Genomic DNA, 24,742 nt, shown 5'->3' with positions numbered 1-24,742 from the left:
CTAGACAAACAGCCCTATGATCCCCACATCAGGTGTCTAACTGTCCTCGACATCATACAACTTAAAAAAAACCACCGAAAAAAGAAAACGTGAATAAACTTGTCTGCTTTCAGAATGATTGTCAGTCCTTCCTTCTCTCCCTCCCTTCCCCTCCTCTGTCTCTGGGTCCTGTCTGTCTACAGCTTCACATGCTGACAATGACAGAGCAACTCTATCACTGCTTTTCATTTAACTACTTAAAGGTGATATTGTGCATGGCGTTTAAACACCAATATGTCTTTGTCAAATCAATCATGCTGCCGCAGTGTAACTGCTGCAAACAAATGACACCGTGGTAGAGATGACTGGGATTGTCTCTCATCCTTCACAAGCCCAGTTTCCTAGTTTGGGACATAATTGGGCAAAATTGTAGCCCATTTGTAGCTTTTACTGAGACTTCTAAAAAACTGATAATGGGGCTTTGTAGACTGTAGTAGATAGTATCAGAGTTCTCCAAACCACTTATTTTGGAATGCCACCACCATAGTTGTTTTACGCGATTATCTGCATCCATTTAGACAGAACGTAGCGCTTCCATTTTCACGTAGGCCGTAAAAAAATAATTCAGGTGTTGTTTCAGTATTCAGTGTAATAGATGATATACAGCTCACTCAGATGTTAGTGCTCAGGTGTTGCTGAGTTATTGACTCCTCTCCACTCATGTTCAACCTGGTAGAACGACCTTTGACCTCACAGACTGACGATGCTGACAGCTGACAGAGGGATGGCCTCGGCCAGACGCCTCTACTGACCTTCAAGCTGCGGTTCACTAGTCACCAAAGACACATGGCACAGCATAGCTACACATGTGTGCAAGCACATACCCACATACCCAAACATTACCCAGAATGCAAACACAAGTGCACATTTACATGCACACACACGTTTCCTTACGATCAAACACACAGGAGGAAGTCTAACTCTGACTAAAGTTTCTCCAGCTTATTTGACTTTCATACACAAACCCAATGCATGAGGTAGAATACTGACATAAGACCAAACCATTGTTTAAACTCCTGAGAAATTCCATAATTAGACCAATGTATTTATTCATTAACACTTATTCAGTTGTGTTGATAACATGGGGCAGATATTTCTGTGGGTGGCTTGGAAAAATATGCGCCATCAGTTTGTCGTAATCAACGCGTGGGATAATAGTTGTTTATACTGGAGATTCAAACTGGCACACATGGCAAAAAAAGTGGCCTGGCTGGCTCAACCATTTGAGTTGCTGCTGGCAAACTTACCAATTATCCTTCAGTAAACCTGATATTAAAAGCATGATGTTCCATTCATCGTTGAAAAGAATGTGAACACAGTGACATTAAAAGCAGACAGACCAACTGTTATAATCATGATTGCAAAACTGTAGACAATACCAGGTGATTTCCCACAGATAATAGAGATCCATTTAAATTTTCCAATATCAACTCCATGATCTTCCGGAATGTTTGGTTTTGAAGTTTCATTACCAACCTGCAGATAAGAGAACACAATGAAGAGTAATCTCACCTGCTGGAGGCAAAACTGGTGTGATTTCAGCTGTCGAACTGTGGTTAGAGAAAACTGACGTCACTACAAGCTGTCATTTCGATTGCACCGCTTTTCTAGTCTGTACAAGCTTAATTTCTGTTACATAAAAAGGATGTGAAGATAGAACTTAATAATTACTCTGGAGTTATTTCTTTTTTTTTTGACAGTGAGTCTCTCAGTCAAACATACTTGATGTCTACAGACTCGATTGACTTTCATAAATTCTCAACCTTACAGAAATCCAGACATCTAAAGAAATTTGTCAAAGGCTATATGGGAAATATATATATTTTCATGACCGAATACAACTTTCAGACAAAACCCCAGAGTATGGCTGCGCGATATGACTTCAAATTGATATCACGATTATTTCAAACTTTTACCTTGATTACGATTAACATACGATTATTTTTTTGTGAATGCATGCATTGGGTAAAGTATCAACCGATTTAACCGACATGAGCCAGATTAATTCAGTTCGAAGGTTATAAATGTCAGTTTGGATACATTTTCATACAATTGCGCCGCCCTACCTAAGAGGAAAAAAAGTAGTATGTATGTAAAGTGTTCTTTCTCATATTTAATTTCAAAGCCGGCTGTGAGAATCAGGCTGTTCGGGTTAGCAGGATAAATCCTTGTGGAAAGCTTTGTGTAAATTCAGCAGGATGAACACCTCACAGAGGATTTATCTGAAGAAGGCATCAATATCCGTCTTCCAGTTCTGCACAAAACTCTTGACAGAGAGTAGAGAGGTGGCCAGGTGTGTCCCACAGTCAGCTGCTGGTGGGGGGATCCATCGTCTTGTCAAAATAATTCACAGTTTCCTGTTTGCTTTGCTTCCATTGTTGCTGTAGTTTGTGTGCATGAGTTACAGTTCATACGTTGTCGTGTCAATTTGGGGAGAGAGCCGTTGGACTCAAAGGTAGAAGCAAACCGTGACAGGCAATAAGAGTCAAACACAAGAATTGGCACTTTGATGAAATTGCATTTTACAATAATGCGTGGGATTGAGAATCTGCGGTCCAGTTTTAGTGTCTTAATGAAGTTAGACTCCCTTATCTAGACTTGTTGATGCTCTGAATTACACGAATTGGACACTGACGGACAAACACAATTCAGACATACAAATACTGTATTTAGTGCAAACACAGCATCCACAAATGAGAGCCATCTTCTTGACTTGTTTGAACCTGAACCAGGCCTCACTGCTTCCTGCATGCACGCACACACACACACACACACACACACACACACACACACACACACACACACACACGTTCACAAACATATTTCTGTCCCCACTTGGAAAGCCTCTTAGCTACTTTTCGCTTCATTCACTACAAATAACTTCACGGTGGGATAAAAGCATAATGTTTCCAGAAAAAACCTCTTCCCCCCACTCTGCTTCACTCTATTGGCCCCATGTTCTCCTTCGCTTTTTCCTCCAACCCCCTTCTCTTGCGCTCTTTGTCCAAAAGGACATTCTTATTTCATTAGAGGGGGTATCCTGGAGGCCAAGAGGGTAAACAAAACCTCCGTAATCAACAGCAGGACATACACAACCACAATGAACCAATCAGAACCCAGTGTCCTCTTAGACATAACCATGGCTAACCAATACAAATCCACACCTGGGTGCTTGGAACTCAAACTTGCCAACTCAAACTCAGCACTTTTAGGTTTGTGTGGACATCAAAATGTAGTCTAACACTATGGAGCCAAGGATATCCATAAGAAAGACCAGTCACAGCTAGCATGCACGCCTGCAAAGACACTGATATACACACATGAACACAGACACACATATCCCCGGCGATTTGTCTATCGGTGCTGTCATCTCTGTTTGCTCATATTAGGGAGGGCTCACTCAGGGACAGGATATGGGGATTAGATCTGGCCTTATTGTGCTGTAGCTACACACCGCTAAATGGCTCCCATCTGTTCCCCCATAGAGGATGGCTAATACACGTTAGCTGCGCTCGCGTTGTGCACTGCCAGAATAACAGCAGTGGATAGATGAGCAGCACTGATATCGCCAGCCACAACACCACTCTGCGCTAAAGGCTAATGTGCCTGGCTTATTCTATTAGATTGGGATAAGAAGCTCTAATACACACACGCACACACACACACATGCATGCACACACATATTCGTGATATCTGATTGGAGATACCAAAGCAGTAGGTTAGTCATTGGTCCAACTCTGGGTTTTACCTTGCAGGAATATACGTTAGAGCAAGCTAAATATCTGAAAAGAGGTGGAAAGAGCGGGAGTTATGGAAAAAGATGGAGGGATGGAAAGAGAGGGAGAAAGAGGGCAGTGTGGTCGGTTTCATTACGGTGAATCCTGACACTACTGCATTCTCAGCACACATGGACTGGATTATAGGCTATGTGGGCCGCTCCGGCACTGTATAGCTCAGCAATGCTCCCTTGCACACACATAGTCACATGCACGTACACACACAAACATCATGGCTAAACACACTAAAGCTTTGCACTGCAAGAAGACAAACCATTTACTCACACACAAGCTAACAGGACTCGTAATCCCAAAAGCAGCGCTAGGGCAAAGTGCACTCCTACTAAGTCATTGAGGTTAGAGGCAGATTTTGCTTGTGATGGTCCACCTGTGGATCACTGGGGGAAAAGAATGAGATGCACTGGAAACTATGAGTGTACCATGCTGCCTGGTTTCCCGTCTCACTCCCACATAAATACTTAAGCACCCGTTCCCTGTCCTTATCTTTCCCCTTCTCTCTTTCTCTACCTCTCTCATTTATCATATGTGCATTTCTATCTTCTTCTGCTATTTTGAATTGTTAACACTTGCATTAGCTTCAAGGAAACCGTTTAGCCTACCCTCCCTGCCCAGACCTCTTTCCGCACATCTACGTTCAAAGGCATCCTGAGTCTATGGGGGGGCTTCGATATAAAACCCCCAAAACAGGAATTATCCTTTATGACTCTGCATTCTTTATTTTATGCTTTTTCAGCTCGCAGCCTTAAAATAAAGGGCTTCATGACTGTTCTGCGTTGTATTGTAATTAACTACCCCACACACTGGCACACAACGGGGAGGGGGAGCACGGTAAAACTTTACTACAACTGAAAAAGCAGGGCGTGGAGAGACAGACTCGTCCATCTCTGGTTTTTCTCACCATGTCGTTTTTATCACCTCAGGGCCCTGCTTGCTTTAGGCTGCTGGGTGCATATATATCTAATACCACACAGTTGCCTATATAGCCAGGGCACGACCAGGATATGAGAACTACACAGAAAACCAGCCATAAACCACTGAATCAACTGAGGGTCTTTAGTCTACTGAAATTCATAAGCAGTGCGGAAAAAGGAGCCGGGTTCTATTACGCTCTCTTCTGTCAGAGTTGGGTAATGCTGTGGTTATTGTGGTAACATCAACGTTCCCAGCTAATGGTTACTTGAGTCCACTGAAAAGGTTTATTGTGTAGAAGATCATTAAAATATCTGCTGCAGATATACAGGACTACACACTGGCATGGAGTATATTAAACGCTTAAATAAGTAAAGAAAGGAAACAATACTAGAAACTTACTATTAACACTTGGATGCAGGGTTCCCATGGAAGCGGTAATCACGCCCATATTCCTTCTTCATCATCCTGTGAGAAAAAATTGAGGAAACATGTCATCATCCATTAATTAACCACCAGGCTACATGTTGTACTTTATGTCTAAAGTCATACAGTATGAGGCAAACGATGGCCTCCCTTTATTTACGAAAACTCTGGCCCAGTGCTTATGCCTTTACACGTCATTCCCCAATCTTATTTCCTTCCAAACCCCCTGTGGATTTTAATTTTAAAACAATTTAGTCATGTTCTTCATTCTGTGTGTGATATCATGAATTGCTTTTCTCAGTATGATTGTAGGAACCAATAACGAAACACACAGGGGGTTTCCTTGAGGCTGAAACTGTGCAGACAAGAGCCCTGCTAACAGGAAGGCTAATTCACTCAGACACTAACATTACGATGGTTAGCATGAGCTGGCAGCTCACTATAGCCAAGCCCTTGACTGCATAATACTAAACTAAGCTCCGGCAAAGCAGAGTCTATGCTAATGCTATACCAGACTAAAAAACACACACACACAGGGGACTTGGCTGCAGTCCACAGTGGCTTTGGTTGGACTGACTCGATGTGACAAGCTCGGTAAACTACACCTAAGCAGCTAAGCTATAGATATAATGGCCTTTCAGTGGAACATGCTAGATGCTAAATGCTAACATGCAATGAATGGCTGTGACAGGCCCTGTAAACAGAGCCAGACCTACAACCACTCATTCTGCCAGGTTAAACACACGCATACCCACAAACAGGTCAAATACCATGTGCTACTTCTCATAAACCTGAAGCAGGCCGCATGTTAAGGCTTTGAAAAAAAATAACAACAACCCAAAAGAAAAGGTTGAACATTTCTGTCTCTGATAAACATATTATGGCTGTTTTCTATTTCCTTTTCGAGGCTGCTGCCAAGTCTCTGGCAGTGGGCCTGGCACGGCTAAATGAGAACAACATGAGTGCAATGTGCCCGTCGAACTGCACACACTTTTTGCCCAGGCACAGACCTGGGCTGCATCACAAGAGGCTAAATCCACTTCCTGTGCTTGTCTCCTCTGGTTACATTTCACCTGTCCTCTGAATAAGATGTCACAGGTAAACGTACAGGGAGCATAGTTAAAGTATTGGGATGGACGCACTTCCTCTACCAATGAGCTTTGAATGACATGTGGTTTGGATCCCTGAAAAAGTCCTCGATTCCAGAGCTTACATTGGGTGCACATGCAGTGTTTATGTGTCTGCGCACATGCAAATGCAAAGGCAAATGCAAAAAGAAAAGTAATGTGTGGTCACAGTTCTGTTATTCATGGCACCAGCTGTATCTTGGAAAGCCATTGCGGTCTCCAGGGTGAGCGTAGCGACCCTCTTCATCATCATTATCATTATCGTCATCAATCATCCGTGGAGTGGCATTTTCTGGACCCGGCAATGCACCGAACCACTGGCCTGGCCACACTTGGATATTACATTTGAAATGAGAAAAATGAGGGAGAAAGGGGGACTGAGGGAAAGAATGAAAGAGACAGAGAGAAATTGTGGGAAAAAACCCACCAGGAAGAAAAGTGATGTTAAATTTATGATGAAATCAAGGGTAGGAAAGAAAATAAGTGCAGTGGGAAAAGGGACATGGTTATATAACTACGAATAGAAAGAAGAACAAAGTGTTGAAGAAAAGCAAATGGAGTAATTAATCACGTTAAGATGAAAGAGAGAGATTAAAGGAGATGTGAAGTCCTGTGTTTGGAGGGAAAACAGTCTCAACTCAGAGACATCCCCCATCACACACTAACACTAACACACACACACACACACACACACACACACACACACATTGGAGGCCTTGCCCCTGACCTCCACACTAGGTCAAAGATCAGATTTGAGGAAAAGCCATGAGTAGACAGACTGACCTCTGTCAACAAGGTCTGTTAGTTATTTTTGAGATGTGTGTGTTTGACACAAGATCAGTTTGGTTGTAGTTTGTGAGCAGAAGGGGGTGATGACACCTTGATACACTTTTGATTAGAATTTTTTTTCATATGCAGGGTTTCAGTTAACTAAAATTAATCAAGTTAATTTACACATATGTAGGTTCTGTCTTTTATCTAACATTTAATGTATTTCTATTGGTGACCCCCAATAAACGTTCATCTTTTCCCAGATACTGTCTGCAAAGTGTGAACCATCATGTTTCCCTTGTGTAAACATAAAACTTCATCTTTAATAGAAAGTGTAATTCAACCAATTGACATGAATTTATGTGTTATTTTATTATTCCCTGCATTCTTAACAAGGCTTCCCAGCTATACTAATAATAATTTCTTTGGCTTTTTCATTCCAACTTAAAAAGTTGAAATATCACTTGCAGAGAGCTACTGTTTCACATGTCAAACACTATAAACACTGCTGCAGTAAAACAGTGCTATGTAGCCATATTGAGGGAAAGATATTTAGAAATGCAAAGTGCAGGGGAGTAATGTGTGATACTAAAATGTGACCCCCTGCAGCTCAGCCTAATGTGAAGCACACTGTGGTTACAAGTAATCTGAAATACAACGGAACAATACAGAGACTTAATAGCTTTAAAATATTGTTTTAGCAACTCAGATGTAAAACACAATATAACATAACCTAATAACTACACAGCAAGAATTTCAAAGTGGTCCTTGTGGGATTACAAGGTGAGTTTGAGGGTTAAGCTACTGTGTGTTTCGTGTCAGTTTCCTCGCTCTAAACTTCCATGTACCAAAGTGTGCTGTAAAATTAAATGCATATTCTTTCTGCAGCTGAAGAGAATACAAATGTCCACATAAATGTACACTTCTGTAACATATAACTCAAGTGTGTCTGAGATTCTTGTGTGAAAGGTCTGCACATGTATGTCAATCAACCCCAGACCCTCACATTCTTTTGGGAATCAAAAACCTTCCACAGGCGTAAAAAGGCAAGAAAAATAAAATGTAATTAAAACCAGCGATCCTGTCTCCTTACATATTGCCGGGGTATTTTGTAGGCTGATACATGGATTTGACTGTGTGATTGTATGCTATGCGTGTGTGTGTTTTCCAAATTGCATGTTTGACTCCAATGCAGCGGTTTCAGAAACATTTATAAATGTCTAGGTTTATGTAATAGTGCAAATCAGATAGAAGAGATGTGGGAATTTGGACTCAGGTGGAAATCCCCAGGTATTCGTCTTAAACCTCCACATAGACACACTCTCACACACAAGCAGACGCACACATGCACACAAGCACGTATTCTTCATCCTCACAGTAGTTTGGAATCCCCCACAATCAATGCCTCTTGACAACAATCGGGCTCTGATGGATTTATATTGCATTCAAATAATTTAATAATGTGAAGCTTTTAATGGAAAGATAGTGAAATCACCACTGTCTCTCTTTGAAGACAGCGGTCTCCCGTTAGCGATTTCATCTGAGGACACAGTATCAACAACACTCAGGTGTGCATCTCCATCTGCATCAACACACGCACATGCACAGGCATGCACACACTCGCGCAAATACAAAAACACTGCGCTGATAACAACCAAAGTTTGTTCCTCAGCTGTCTTCAAACGGAGACATTAGGTTTGTCCTCAGGGCAGTCTGGTTATGATACTCAGACAGAGAAAAGGAGCTGGTACGAGAGATGAAATACACACAAACTAAACTTATACACAAATCCCATCGATCAAAAACAATCAACAATTTGGAAGCTTTTCCCCTTCGGGCCTCTTATCTAAAATAACCGAATTGGCAGAAAGTAATGGGGTTTAGAGGAGGAGAGACAGGAGAAGAGTGAGGGGGAATTTTGTGCTGCATGTGTCCGACCACAACTGAGTGATGGTGCAGATGACAACTATAAAATTACATCAACTTAAAAAGCACGAGGTTGCCAGCCCACAACATGTCAAATTTTGTAAACAAACTCCAGCTTTAATCTGGTTGGTGTTTGTGTGTGTGTGTGTGGATGTGTGTGTGTGTGTGTGTGCGCCCATTCCTATTTACCTGGTCCATAGGAGGTCGGTGGTTGGCATGGGGGGGCCCTCTTGGCAGGCTCCTGTGATGCACGTTTGCCGGATGCATGTGGTGAGCATGGTGAGGATGGTGTTGTTGGTGGACGTGATCTTCCCCATAGTTATCTGCTATCAGCTTCATTCTGCTCTGAGTCTGCCGGAAAGGAGATAAACAAGAACATTTACAACATATAATTATATCACGCACACACTGGTGCCCTTTATTACCCCAACACTACTTTTTTTGTTTGTCGAAAATGTTCTCGGGTCTTAGACTGATTAGGCTGAGGGATTCTTGGATGTGGGGGGAAGGAAGCATGTTGAAAGCTATCAAAGATGATAAAAAACAGAGCTGCTAACAGTACTTGACAGGTCATAAAATGAGTGAGTCGAAGTGGCTGATAAAAATATCATAAGTCTGTCAAACGTCACCCATACAGCAGATTATCATTTAATTGGATTAGATGAATCCTAGTAGGAACAGTCTCATGTAGCCTAAGGCCACAGGCATTCTGGCCTGGGTGAAGCAACCTCATTTAAGATGTCACTGATTAAAATTACACTCAAATATGCATCTTTTGGCTCGCCTGGAAATGGCTAAGTAGGACTATGTGTCCTCTGAGTGTGTGTGTGTGCGTGCATTAGTGTGTCTGCTGGAGAGGCTGTCATACTGAAATATCATAGCCCAGAGATAACAACCTTGGCTGACTAACATTAACAATCGGCCTATACTCCAGTGAGGCCAGCTGTCATGGAGATAGACAGAGACAGAGTGGGTGCAGATGTATTGACAGGCTTCGCTTTGTTCCCTTTACTGCAGATACCTCCCCTGAGGGCAAACTGACTGCAGAGCAGGAGGTGGGATTGTGTACGGGATGAAGATGATTCCAATGAAAGACATGCATGCATCTATCATCCCAAATGTTGCAGGTTTCCTCGTTGAGAACGAAAGACAGCCGTGGCAGGACGAGACAAAGAGCCTGAGTCAGCTGCTAAAGCAGGAGGGGACGTGGTGTTACAGTAGCCATCGGCCCGAGGACATTGCTGCTGAGATAAGGAGCTGAGGACTAATGACTGAGGAAACGAGCCAGTCGGGATCACAGGAGAGGATGTGGCTAGTTTTAAAGAGGTTAGCAATTAGCTTAAACTGGAGAAGAGCGGCTTAGAAAAGGCGAGAACATTGACACCGTGGTCTGAGGGAAGAGCGAGACAGAGATAAAGATGAAGAGTGAGGGGCGGGGCCGGGCTTAGACAGACACAACACCGGTGGTTAGAGCAGTTAAAGGGTAGGTTGAGGTGTACGGCCCTCCATGACCTCAGGTGTCGACACTACAGCAGGTGTGGCAATGCAACAGCTACAGAGCGGACACCTGTCATTGAGGTTTGGACAATAACTATCATATACCATGCAGCTGATGAAACAACTGTGCTGCTGCTGCACAGCACATACTGGAGCCGCTTCCACACAGACCTCTCCTCAACGCTTAACAATGCAGTTTAATTCTGGCAGAGAAATATTTTCAAAGCTAATTTGTGGCTGAGGGTTAAATCGGCTGACGTGTGTTTAGTCCTCACTGCTAATCTAATAAGAACCATACTACTTGTTCCTGTAATTACAACCATATCTGGTAGCATAAGAAGCCAAACATCCTAGAGTGTGTTTGTATATGAGTGTGTGTGTGTGTGTGTGTGTGTGAGCGTGTGTGTGTGTGTGAGCGTGTGTGTGTGCACATACTTAATATCTAATGAACTGAGACACAAACAGGAATGGATGAAGTGATGAATTGCTGCTGGAGGAGACAGACTGTGTGGTCAGGACAGCCCACATGTGAACATCCAGTTTATTCAAACAGACACATGCACACGCGAAAACATGCACAGTCTCCTCTTACAGACATATTCCTGTGTGCATGTGTGAAGAAGGTGTGCACACGTAAAATGTCCGCGCGGTTGGAATGTGCGTCTTAATTAGAGTTAATTAGTGGCTCTGCAGAGTAAACAGCTGAGGAATCGCCTCCAGGCCTGTTTGTAGATCAGGCAGCCGGGAATAGACACAGGTGGCACTGCTGCAAGGAGAGGAGAGGAAGGGAGAGGAGAGGAGAGGAGAGAGGAGAGAGAGGAGAGGAGAGGAGAGGAGAGGAGATGAAGGAAGAGGAGGAGAAAGCTCTTCATTTGACATGTCTAACCATAACAGATTTGGCCTGTGCTGTACGTCTGCGCAGTGCCTGTGTATCAAAGCGCAGCCCCTTTTGTAAACATGGCAGTGATAAACCCTGGCTGCAGCGCTTACAGCTGCATCCCAAACCTCAGTCCAAGCCCTCTGTAAATCACAAGCCTGTCTTGATTAGAGCCGGCCTGTATTAACACATATGGACACGGGAGGCAGAGAAGAGAGGACTTAAACACACAGGCATCTGGGGGAACGCTCCTCTCTCCTTTAATCAGGTCTATGTGTGTGTGTGTGTGTGTGTGTGTGTGCGTGTGTACAGCATTGCCATTCTATCCCAGTTACAACAGACCAACACAGTGTACCAGCTTTAAGTGGCCAGATTGTTTTACATAATCTGTTCTCTGTGACACATCTGAGAACACAAAATCCATCTTTTCAGAGAGAGAGAGAGCGAGAGAGAGAGAGAGAGAGAGAGAGAGAGAGAGAGAGAGGGTGGATGCTCAAGTGTGTCCAAAAATGAAATGAATGTGAAGGCAAAAGAAATAGTGAAGCAAAGCGGCAAGGGAGAGAGAGAAAGTCCCAGAAAATGGCACACCAAATTTATGTTTTCTCAGCTTCAAAGCCCCATTGACTTTGGCCATCCATCATTAGGATGGGACCACTCAGAGAATTCCCACATGGGGACACATTTGTTCTGACTCTCTCCACTGGAAGTGTAAACTCTGTGTTTGTGTGAGCATGTGGCTGGGTCTTGTATATGTGTGTTTGACTGTGCTGAAGAAGGCCTATACCTCAAAAGGGTGGTGAACTGTCTGAGAGAGGAAAGTTTTTCTGAGGCCGCCTGCTTTGTGCACACACAAACACACACACACACACACACACACACACCACACACACACACACACACACACACACACACACACACACACACGATCGTCTGAAGGAGGGATGTGGGGAGGTCAGACAGGGCACTGCTATCTGTAAATCTATCTGCTGTCCATAGATCAGCTTTCTCCTTAGAGACTTTGAGTCCCATAATTCTTCGGCATTTCCTGGTCAGTTTCCTTCCACCAAAGGGCTGATGAGGAGCCAAGGAAGGCAACCTATTCTGATATGTGTGTCAGTGGGTCAGAAGACAGAGAGGCGGTGTGTGTCATGTTGAACAACATAACCTCAAGAGAGCTCATTCTTTAGATAGAAGGAACCCAAGTAGTGCAAAGAGGAACTACTTACCTTACACCCTCCAAACATTAAGAGATGACAGAGTACCACTCTTTTAGGGCCCTTGTGGTCATAGCACTGCCTGGTACACAGTTATATGGATTTAAATTATATGCATGTGCACCCAAAGACTTTCTTTCTAAGTAGGTTTGCATGCATGAGAAAGTGGAGACAAAGAAAGTTTATGCATGTGCTACTCCCTCCTCTCCCATTCCCTCCTTTCTCCTCTTTTTCCCCTCTTTCCTCCACTTCTGCACTCTAGTTCTGGAGGCCACATCGTGGCAATTAGAGCTCATCACATCATCAGGTGGACTGTAACGGCTTGTTACCCAACGGGAAAACATGACGCATCCATTGGCGATAAACAGATAATAGGCTTTCCTTGAAATTCCTTGAGTGGAATTGCACCCCCTAGGAACTGTTTACCGTTTACGAGACACACAGGCAAACATGGGTTCGCTCTTAAATGCACAGCCAGCGCACTGCATCTGTTGACTTTTAAATGCACCATGTTTCCCAGAAGCCCCTGTGACTCAGGAGATTGTACATGTCGACTCCCTGCTGTCGCCTCATTATCGTTAGCGTTCACGTTTGCTCAGTCACTGATGTGGTCTGACCAGACCTGAATGATAAACATACCTTCTTCTGTCGTGGGTCATATTGAGAGCCAGGGCAACACGGGAAATAGGTGTGTGTGTGTGTGTAGGTATGTGTGGGTGCTGGGAACTGTGTCTCTCTGACCAGATGATGGAAGACAGAAACGTCCGCCGGTGACTCACCTATGATGCCAACCGTGTCTGGGACAGTCTGAGTGCATCTAATAGCTCTGATTGCAACATGACTGTTAAGCTAGCTAAACCCGAATGTGTTTATGTTCCTGGATTTTGAATCACAGCTTTTGTTTAACTGGTGGTTAGCTTATGATGAGTGAATGCAGTACGTGTGGTTTGAGGCAAGGAAGCGAATTCTGTTAACTACCGGGAATCATTAACTATTTACTTCCTGGTTTTAAAGTTCAAACATCTACCAACGAAACTGTCTAAATGCAGGGAAGGCTTCACCTTCAGGTTTGCATTCGTAACCCTGCTTTGATTCACAGAGCAAGAGTCTGTTGGTAAGTGGTGACCGCAAAGCCAGGCTTCATTTGATTTATGTGCAGGCCAGTCCACTTTTTAGACCAGGAGAGTTGTAAAATTTGATTCATCATTTATATGCATGAATAAATAGCTTGTGGTCGCATGTGGTGGATGTACCTGCTGCTTGAGCTGGTGCATGAGCCTGTCTTTCTCCCGCTTCAGAGCCATCACCTCGTCCTGGGCTTTCTTCCGTTTGGAGGAGGACAATTCCAGCAGGGCGATGTTAGCATCCTTCTCACTGATGGCTGCCAGCAAAGCCTGCTGCCTGAAGGTGCGACAGAAAGAAATGTGGAACAGAGGGGTGCAGAAGGCGAGGAGGAATGTTATCATTAAGGAACAAATAATCAAAAGCAAGTCCTATTTATTGCGCAAAGCGAAAATAAAAAGTTGGAATGTGGTTTTATTTAATTTTATAGTTAATCACACAGCACCCACATCTGCAGCTGGTGGGGCCTTTGACGTATGCTGATGTCAGAGCAAACACAGAGCTCCTTAAAACTCAGACAGAGATTCCACAAAAAACAAGCATACATCTTTGAAGTGGTCGGGTAAATGTTGCAAAAGTGGTACACCAGTGTGACTCAAGGGCACGCAATAGAGTAATGGAGCCTAATAGTGTAGGCTGGGGAGGATATGACATCTTTTGTCTTTTACCACAGCATAAGTGTGTGTCTGTGAGTGTGTGTGTGTGTGTGTGTGTGTGTGTGTGTGTGTGTGTGTGTGTGTGTGTGTGTGGGAGGGGAGGGGAGGGTGACAACAAATGACTGTCTACAGGTGCATAGGAAACATACCACCCAAGTGTCATCATACACACAACCAGATGCAGACATTTTTTCTCCCACAGGACTTCGTAGAATGCCTTGCGTAACCCTTGTTGGGGGCAGATTAGTGATGATTAGCCTCGTCATCAAACAGGATGTCGTAAATCCAGCGTGGTGACAAACACGCATGTTTTCCGCCCACTCTTGTAAACACAGAAGCACAAACATATTCTCATACGTAGCCAGGCAAACCCACAAACATACACACGCACGCACACACACACACACCTTTGCTTGGTCCATTGCACCCAGCACACTGTAAAAATGGGATTATAAAGGAAAAGGACGCATGTTTATGGGGGTTTCTATGCAGTTTGACCGTGTTTAGTAATAGAATGAATTTATTTATGCGTCTTTTCTATCTCTAAACAGTTCGTCTGAATGACCATCACAAGAGTATCAAGCTTTAATTGGTGTCTCGGAACTGAAAGTACTTTAAGTTGGATAAACACAACATGGCTGAACTCCAGACTCTTAAATCGCATTTTAAATTAAGAGGGCATTAAACCAGCATGGTAACGTAATGTGTGAGGTGAGGGGTAAAGGAAAAGGAGGAGGGTGGGTGTGCGCTCCAAATACACTTTGGACTCAATTAAAAATTGACCTGCATCGGAGTGTTTTTATTCCATGATTTCAGTCCCTGCAGAAATAACTCAATTGTGAAAATAAACATGCTGAGCTCAGACATAAAGTCCTGCCGGTCTGGGACTGCATTTTCTGTGTTTTTAGTACAATTATCTGCACGCCGCATCTGGATTCTCCCATTCAAGGCCTTTAATAGGCCCCAGTGTGTTACTGTGAGCTCAAGTGTGTGCTCTCATGTTGTGCATGTATTTGTGCGTGCATGCGTGTGTGTCCTGACATGGATCGAAGCGGCTAATCGCACCATTCATCATAGGGCAGGATCGCCGTGACACTTTTCGTCTCCCCACACCTCCACTGTTATTCCTTTTAATGCTCACTGTAAAGGGAGTTCGCACACACACACACACACACACACACACACACACACACACACAAGCAGACCTACACTGGACCACTTGTACCAAAGCAAGTGCTTTAGACTGCAGGATTATTCTGCTTGACCTGGTCATTCACAAAGTAAAATTGTTGAAAGAATTCTTAAAGTTTTATCGAATAAATCCCCAGTAAAAATAAATCCACTGGGATCAAACAACAATGTGATAGATTTTTAAAATCCTTCTTCACGCGGCCCAATTTTACATCCATGGCCTAATAAACTTAGGGCGTCTCAATTCCTTTACTTTGTGTTAACTGGAGTGAAAAGCTGATGCACGGAGTCATATATGGGCAAAGAATGTGTCGCTGTTCATAAACAATGTGTCAGATTAACAGCTCTAACCTGCTCGCCGGATGGCCATCGTTGCACCACACTGCCAGACATGGAAACTCGTCTCACACCCACCCACCCATTTCCTTATTACATTCGGGATTAACTGCATCAGCTTCAGCTCGAGAATTGTATTTGTTAAGGTTATTATGTAACTGGAAAAACACTATTCTGTCTATTTCACTGGGTTTTTCCGCTAGAGCACTTACGCAACGTAAGAGGCTGATGTTGTGCAGCGTCCCTTTGGTGCAAGAAAAGAGTGTGGTGAAAGGTTAGGGTCACTAACCCCCATCCCAGTTAAAGGGGTGGTTTATCTTATCTGTGAGTGCATCTCGAAAAGCCAAACAGAGATCCATCTCTTTCTGACCACCACTGAGCCACTTTATCAAGGATTGTTACACTCCCATTCATCAAGTGGCCTCTCCTGAATGAACTACTGAAAGACATGCTTCTGGTGTCGTGATACTTTGTTTGTGTTGCAGTGACAAAAAAAGCACAGTTTAACAAAGGAGTTTTCAAAATAAGGCGCATGTTAATGTGAAACACTACACCTGTATTCCCCCTTGAACAAAATCACATCCTTTAAACATTTCGTTCATTCAAATTGAAGAACTATTCATTATTTCAAAAAATGGAAGCTGTATTCATTCCTTATCTTTTTTTCAAAACAGAAAATAAAAAATTAGAGTTAAGCCAGCAAAATAACAATATTTTGATAATCCCACTGTAAAAAGAGATTGTTACGTAATAAATATATTTTGTGGGCATATCTGTGGTGCAGCTATAAACATCAAGCTGTACTGTTTTGTTTTTATTGTATAATATGTCATATCAACTAACATGCATAATTATTTATAAATACAACCTGTAACTAAATTAATGATCATTTCAATTTTAAATGCACGTATATATGCATTCATTGTAGCACTAGGCTGAAACTTTGATTCCATGTTGTGACCATGACCTTTGAAGTCCTGACCCTACCCCCGACTAATTTGCAAAATTTCTATCCAAAATGGATTAAAGCTGCCGGAGTAAACACTGTGACAGAGACACACCAGACACTAAAGCTGTCAAATGAATGAAGTGGAATATTATGGTCTGACAAAGACTCCAAACTCAGTATCTTCAGTGGAGCGGAGACGGCCTCATCTAACTCTGAATCAGAGCCACATCCTACAACATAAAAAAGGCCAACATATATATATTCACAAAGAATGACTCACAAAGAATTCCAATGGCTCAAACAACCAAAAAATTATAAAGCTTAAAATGTCAGCAAAAGGAAAGGTGAATGATTCTGGGTGCAGCTAAATTATGTGCTGGTGCAGCTACATTAAAATATATTAGGCCAACCAGTGCAATCAGAGTAAAAAGTTAGTTTGAACTCCTGCGTCCCTCTCACCTGCATTCATTAGCACAGGTACAGACTTCCGAGCTGGACATTATTAATTGAGCATGAGACGTTCTGAGCCTGAATGAATGAAACCTTTGAACCACAGTGACCTCCCCGCTTCACTGCAAGTTAAATCACTTCCAGTCTCTAAATGAAGCCAGCGGAATATATGGCACAGTCTCCCTGTGGCTGCTCTCTGAGTAGAACTGAAGGATTCTGCTGAATGATGACTTCCTAAAACAATAAAAAAAAGGGGCATTATTATGATTAGCCAGCCTGTAAACTTTGTCTCCCACATCCTCAATCAGTGGTTGTGTGCACGCAGGGAGTGTGTGTGTGTGTGTGTGTGTGTGTCTTCATGTATCTGCTGATTATTATAAGTAACAGTCTTTGAACCTGAATCACACTTGAGTATTTCATCAGATCTAATTTGAGAGGCCATTTGGCTTTCACCGTACAACACACTTGCAGTGCACATGAATCTAGCAGACAGGATCATCTATCTGATAAAACACACACACACACAGACACACGTACACACACTCACACGGAGAGAGAGAGAGGGGGAGAGAGAGAGAGAGAGAGAGAGAGAGAGAGAGAGAGAAATGCTTGCACTGTATCTGCTGGCTGATCTTGAGTGGGTGAAGCCTCTCTTTTTCCTCCCCTCTTGTCTAACTCCCTGCTTAACTTAGACTTGGCATATCCTGGACAAACAAAGGATTATCTTCATTTCCTGTCCGATTGAAAGGGCAACAACGAAATGCGTTTTCATGACAAACTTGTGATTAGTCTTCATAAAAGTCAGACCCCGTGCACTGAGAAGTGAAAAAGGACTCCAATAAAAGGAAAAATAAATCCTGCTGCTGGAAACCCCAAAGAAACCCGTCTACTTTTTCCTACTCTGTGAGATAACAATAGTTTAAGTGATAAGATAAACATCTGTGCATTTATATACACCTCATGTCTCATATTTAATATAAGCATTGAGAGCACGCAAGGTTTTGTAGAACAGCATCCGCTGGGATGATATCTTATTTATAAAGGGAGAAATTCTCTGCTGGACCACAACATGTGATTCCAATTGAACCTTCATGGTCCCTGGGACACATTGAGACATTCAGATCTACGGAGGTGGGAGATGGATGGCTAAAGTACATGACCATGCGATGAGAGGTGAGAGGGAAAACAGGGGAAAGAAAAAAAAACAGAAATGCAAAGAGTCAAAGAAGAGAGGAGTAAGTAGCGTTGCGGCAGAAGGAGATAATTCAGGACAAAGGAAAAGAAAAATGAGGAGAGAATACTTTGATGAAGACGTCTTTGAGGTAGGGATGCTGTCGGAAAAAAAAGGACCGTGATTTCACGGAGCAGATGGGCGACTGGCAGGCCAGACAGATTTCTGGGTGACGAGGGGGTTAAGATGGGGTCAAGAGTGAGCGTAAACACCCACATGCGTACATTAGCTCAAAACAAATTCAGAGGAAGAAGAGGTGAAGTGATGTAGACTGCAGCAGGAATAAAAAACGCCAAAAAAAAGAAGAGGTGTCAAGAGACGAGGGCAAGAGAACAGAGGAAGTGTAAGTGTTGCACAAGAGTGGCTGCTACCTGTTCTGCACGAGAGAGAAAAGAGGCAGGAGAGAGAGGAGGAAGAGAAGAAAGGAGCAAAGGTAAAGATTTATAAGTCCCAGCCTACCCTAAATCAGCTCACTGTGCTCCATGTTGTTATTCCTAGGCGTCACGGTTGAGGGATATGTGTTTATAATTTGTGTTATGACTTACTTGAAATTATGAGTGTGCAGAGTCGGTGGGACAGAAACAGATGCGTCCGTGTGATGCCCGAGGGAACCATCAATACTGTCTGCCCCTAAGTGCAGTGTGTGCATGTGTGCATGTGTGCCTGTGTGCATGCATTTGCCTGTCCGTGCGCCCATTTATGCTTTCATGTCCTTATGGGCATGTGTGATGTATTTTGTTAGCAGAGAACATGGGGAGCCCACTTATATCTGTTCCCAGAGCATCCATTATGAGACCTTCTAGTTTGTGATCATGGATTTCCACCACTTAACTGTCCGGCTCTGCAGAGACATTCCACGGGCATTTTATGGCTGTTCCTTGATTGTAAGTGTGTGAAGGTGCGGCACAAAGCCGGGGGCCCCTAGGCTAGGCGGTTCTAGAGGCCTGTGGTGAGAGCAAGCAGAGGACATGAGAATGGGGCATGGTTGAGTGACACTATTATTTATGGCCCTTGGAAGACTGTGTTATTTACAACTGAGGAGGTAGGGAAAATGTCTATTTCCAACATAAAACACATGCTCTGGCTTCATTTGGTAAGCTTAGTGCAAAGCCAGTTGAGATGGTAAATCTGTTTTTTAACTCTAAATGTGGGTTAAATGCATTTTTATGAGGTCCGAGTTCTGGCTACCTCAGGCGGGATTAGCTCCATGTTACCCTGCAACAGCTAACCTGCAGCCTCATGCCAGATTTACCTATTACACACGTCCTCCTGTTTGCTTTCCTGGATTTATCCATCTTATTCTGCAACATGGGATCCATCCATGCCCACACTTTGTATGCAAGTTTGGAAATGAACATCCACTCCAATATTCCCTGTGAGCAGTTACATTAGCCATTACGTGCTAATCCTGCGCAAGAATGCCAAACTTTGCATGCTAACCTTGAGCTGTGCTTCCCAAGAAACATCCATGACAGCAGATGGCTCTACCAGAACTTGGCCAGGTTGTGTGTGTTTTCACTTCACTAATAAAATATACAACCCACTTACTCTGCTCACCCCCACTCCCACACTAGTGCTCAGACTGGCGGTGGTGGCGGTGGTGGTGGTGCTGGTGGGGAGGTCTAATTGAAAGAGTATGTATCAGTTTTACAGCAACAAGGGGGAAAATACGAGGGGACAAAAATCAACAAATCTGCCAAAACTAGCCAAATGTTTAGAGTGGGAGCAGGAACGAGGAGAGATGGCTGACTGCTCCCAGAGAGATGAGCAGGACCAGACGACCACCACTGCATTCCAGTCGGAGAGAGAGAGACCAGGTGGTTGTGTGTGTGTCTGTGTGTGTGTGTGTGTGTGTGTGTGTGTGTGTGTGTGTGTGTGTGTGTGTGTGTGTGTGTGTGTGTGTGTGTGTGTGTCAGATAAAGACAACGTCTTGTCGATCTTCTTGTCATATTGTCAACCTCGTCAAGACAATATCTAAAACAACAGCAGAATGTAATTCAAATTTAGTATAAAATGTTTTGTATATGACCTTTTTATTAATTATTCAACACTGTGAGAAATGTGTTTATTTGCTCCCTTTCCAAGTAAGTGAGATAAGAAGATTGATGTTGAAAGTAGCATGAGAACTGATGAAAGAAGAAAAAGCCAGGCTCTCCCTCCAAGTGAGAAAATATGCTATAAAACGTCTCTAATGATTAATGAGACATTGTGTTTTTTTAGTCAGGTCTTTAAGGAAGTTTTTGTGAGAGTGAGTCTGGCCAAGTTTGTCACCATCATGTTTGTAACGGCAACGCCAACACTTGTGCTCACAGATTAGTGAACTACAAAATTTAAGGCAGCTCCGAATTAACTCAACTTTGAGGATTGTCGATTTGATATTTTCTGTATATGTAAGAATTAAAGTAGGATACAGTAACTAGAATGGCATTCAGTACCTCTGCCAAGGCCTGAACAAACCCCTTACGCGTTTTTATTTGGATGTGCACCAAACTGCACATACTTATTAACATCTGTCCCCTAAACATGTCAGATTTTTATCTGAGAAATCAAGGGAAATGTTGAATAACGCCCTCCCTCACAATGTTAAAGAAAGTGAAAGAAAAATCCGCGCCCCGATCAACACAAGAATTTAATGTTTTCTTTCCTAACCCATACACCATCCTTTAACCAAGTACCTAAAGTTTTAGTAGTAATAGTTGTAGTAGTTGTTGTGCTATCCTGCTAACTAACAGACAGACAAACACAGACAAAAACATTACTCCTTTGCTGAGGTAATAAGACAAATTTAGAGGCGCTGACAGGTGCATTTTTCACTTCGGTTTACTTGTTTTCCCGTTTTACAGTCTTTATACTAACCTCATCGAAGCACATTCCAAGTCTAAAGCTCTATTTAACACACATATGAGACCAATATCGATCTCCTCATCTAACTCTTCGGGTTGAAATCAAATAAACATATTCCCTAAAATGTTGAACTATTATGTGCCAGCAGTCTGACAAGAGGAACCAGTGGGTTTTGTCCTCTCTCACTTCCAGCTCTGTTGCATCAGCTTCTGTGGATCAGCGAGAGGTTGGTGGATTCCTGTTGTTGTAAAAAGAAGATGGATAAATAAACAACGGCTCAGGGGATGTCAGTGTTGATTATGATGTCACCGGCATCTTTTTCCAATTTGGATGACCTTGTCTCCATGTATGCCCGTGTTGGCTCCGACGCGTGCATGGCAGTACTTTTTCGTTTCTTCGTAACCTCAGCCTTTCACAGTAAACGCGAGAAAAACAACAATCCAAAACACAATCCATATCCAGAGCTGTCTGGCACGAGGCCTCCCTCTCCGGTTTCAACCAATGAGGAGAGGTCTGACCCCAAAACCTCAAGGGATCCCATCCAATAGCTGAGCAGCGATTTTCATTCTCTCAATGTGGGAGGTTTGTTTTCTGTCTTTATTGTCACTCAACTGACTGACAGTGTCTCCCCAAGGCACAAGGAATGAGATGGGGGTATTGTACACGTGTAGGACTCTCCTGCCTTGCAGACAGGAACACCTATACACTCACACACACACTCACACATACATACAGCAGCTGGGTTGTTTAAAGCTCCCTGTCATCTAAGAGAGAGAGAGGTGAGGGTCACAGAATGAGTAACACTGCTCCAGTCACACTACTGTAAGAACACACACACACACACACAAAGGGAGGGGGAAACATACACACATATGCAGCGTGTTAAGAGAGAGCACTAAGGCCTCAGTTTAAACACTGATGAGTTATGCCCCCCATCAAAAGATGAAACTACAATTTGTTGCGGTGTTTCGTTGAGGTCACATTGAATAAAAGTAAAGCCACCTGTGAGGTAAATATGTGCTATCACTCTAATTACATTATGCAAAATTGATTGATAATTGATACAAATAAAAACAAGCATGTCCTCTCATTTGAAAAGCTGGAATGACTTCTGCTATAACTACATATCGCTTGTTTCATTTTCTCTCGACCTCAAAATTAATTCTTCAACTCATCATGTCAGCACTTACACTTACACAATCAGATTCTAAATCCCTTTTCGTCTCGCCGTTTCAATTCTCACATGTCGGCATTAGAAATGAAAGGAGCTGTAGTTGCTTCTCCAAACTGACGCTAATGTAAACTTAAAATACCAGGAGGACACCTTCTGCATTGCATCACTGAAAAATATAGTCCGTCTGCGTTTTTCGTGTGTGATTCACACTATCATTTAAAAAAAAAAAAAACTCGTTCAGCACGAGCACTTTGTCTCTCCGTCCTCATTCCGTCACCTCCGCCCCCTCCCCCTCCGCTCTGCTGCTAATCAAAGAGAGAAGCTACTCATCGCAGGAGAGACACCTTGGACTTGGACCTCTCTATCATTCCACTTCTCGCTCCCTCTATCATTCTCTATATGGCTCCGCTGTGCCCTATACTCACTCCAGAGTGGGGCTAAATATTAAGTTCAAGGAGGTTATGCAAACACGTTGAAACAGCCATCCTTGGCCTAAGTATTACCCTGAACCCTTCAATTACCCGCCTTGCTTTCCTCTCCCCCCCATTCCTCCTGCCTTTTTCCTGTCCTCCGTACGGGTTCTCTCACTCCGGTCATCTAACTGCAGCCTGGAAATACAGCGCACACTCATGACGTGGGGCCAAAAAGCCTTAAAATATCAGGGGCACAGAGTACAACACAGTGGCGGACTATTACACACACACAAACGTGCACCCAAAATACACACGTACACACACAAACCGATGAAAGACGGGTCCAGAAAACAGAGGGAGCGAGTACCCCTGGTGTATTTTCTGAGTTCCAAATGTAGGGCCTGGCGGTGGACCACAGCCGAACCACAGCCGACATGCGGTGGAATGGGAGGCCACCACACTCACTTCCCTTAAAGGAGCCATAGTAACACATACACATACAGCCTATTACTGAATAACACACACAGATGCTCAGACACTCATATCCACACATGTTCAGCAATTTCCTGGATAGCACTGTCATGACGATGGGAGTCCATGTTTAAAAAGTGGTTTGAGGTGAAGGGACAGATCTGTATGGGCTGTTTCCCACAATGCTTTGCCAGACAATTACACAACCCAATTAATGTGGTTACTACGGCACAGCTAGGACTTTGCTCTGTGCAAGCTGAGAGTGCGTGTAGGCGCGCTCGAGAGGGAAGATGTGTGTATGCTCCTTTGGCCTGTATTACTCTCAGAATTATAGCTTTCCTTGGAGCTTGGACCGGTCGATTTCCCGTCAGTGTGTAAAGGACACGCAGGGTCACACTAACATTCACCCCACACTCCATCAGCCAATCACAGCGATTTCCAATCACAGCCACATGAGCTCAACGATTATAAAAGCTGCATATCTGGAAAAACTGCACAGAATATGTTGTGTGTCTTTGCAGCTGCATAGAATGAAACCTGAACCGTGACTAAATAATGAGATGTGTGTTTTTCTTTAAAGTAAAACATGGTTTTGAAACTTAATTATGAAGTGAAAACATTTTTACAATCAAAATGACATAAATCCCTAAACAATGTGCACAGTGCTAAAAATACATGTAATACTGCCACGCTCCGTAATAATAATACGTATTATAGACTCACAGGTAAACACGTTTTTTTTAAAGGACTTACCTGTCTAACTTTGTTGACATTATTACCACTTAGATGAAATAGAATACACACCACAACGAAAAAATATACCATTAATACACGTAAAAGTTTTGCACTGAAAATTGTATTTAAGTAAAGAACAGAAGTATTATCAGCACTAAAATGTGACTCTAGTTGGGCTCATATCTCCGCCAAGGCCCAACAGTCCCCTTAAACTCAATCAAGCTGCACCAAATTTCCCACACTCTTAGATATCAGTTTCCAAAATATGTCTGATATTCTTTTTTTTTCATAAAGATCATGATTTATTCCCTAGAAAATCTGTGAAAATGTTGAAAAACACCCCATCGTGAATTCCTGGATCCACCCACTGATCCAGAAATTAATGGGTTCTTCCCTGACCCACACACCACATCCTTCCACCACTTCTTGGCAATCTGTGTAGTTGTTTTCGTGTCATCTTGCTTACAATCAAACAAACAGTGCAGTGTTACATTGCTATCATCTTTCTATACTTTTAATTTCAGCATAATTGTGTTATTTTCAACTGTGGTAGTATTTTAATGGAGCTGTTTGAGGTGGAGCTAATT

At 43.1% G+C, this 24,742-nt stretch overlaps 1 protein-coding gene across 5 annotated transcripts in view; it reads right to left on the bottom strand.

Moving 5' to 3' along the window:
• Positions 1-24,742, bottom strand: part of LOC118111007 (ERC protein 2) — a 148,988-nt gene that overhangs the window by 30,918 nt on the left and 93,328 nt on the right. For all 5 annotated transcript variants that reach the window (XM_035159224.2, XM_047340468.1, XM_035159225.2 and 2 more), the window contains 3 exons: positions 13,837-13,984; positions 9,185-9,346; positions 5,148-5,213 (listed from right to left, as the gene is read on the bottom strand). In XM_035159224.2, coding sequence (XP_035015115.1) covers positions 5,187-5,213; positions 9,185-9,346; positions 13,837-13,984 — 337 coding nt within the window. In that variant the 3' untranslated portion in view covers positions 5,148-5,186. The remainder of the gene's footprint in view (positions 1-5,147; positions 5,214-9,184; positions 9,347-13,836; positions 13,985-24,742) is intronic.

This window comes from Hippoglossus stenolepis, chromosome 6 (assembly GCF_022539355.2).
Source record: "Hippoglossus stenolepis isolate QCI-W04-F060 chromosome 6, HSTE1.2, whole genome shotgun sequence".
Classification (NCBI taxonomy): domain Eukaryota; kingdom Metazoa; phylum Chordata; class Actinopteri; order Pleuronectiformes; family Pleuronectidae; genus Hippoglossus; species Hippoglossus stenolepis.
This window is presented reverse-complemented; position numbering and strand designations above follow the sequence as displayed.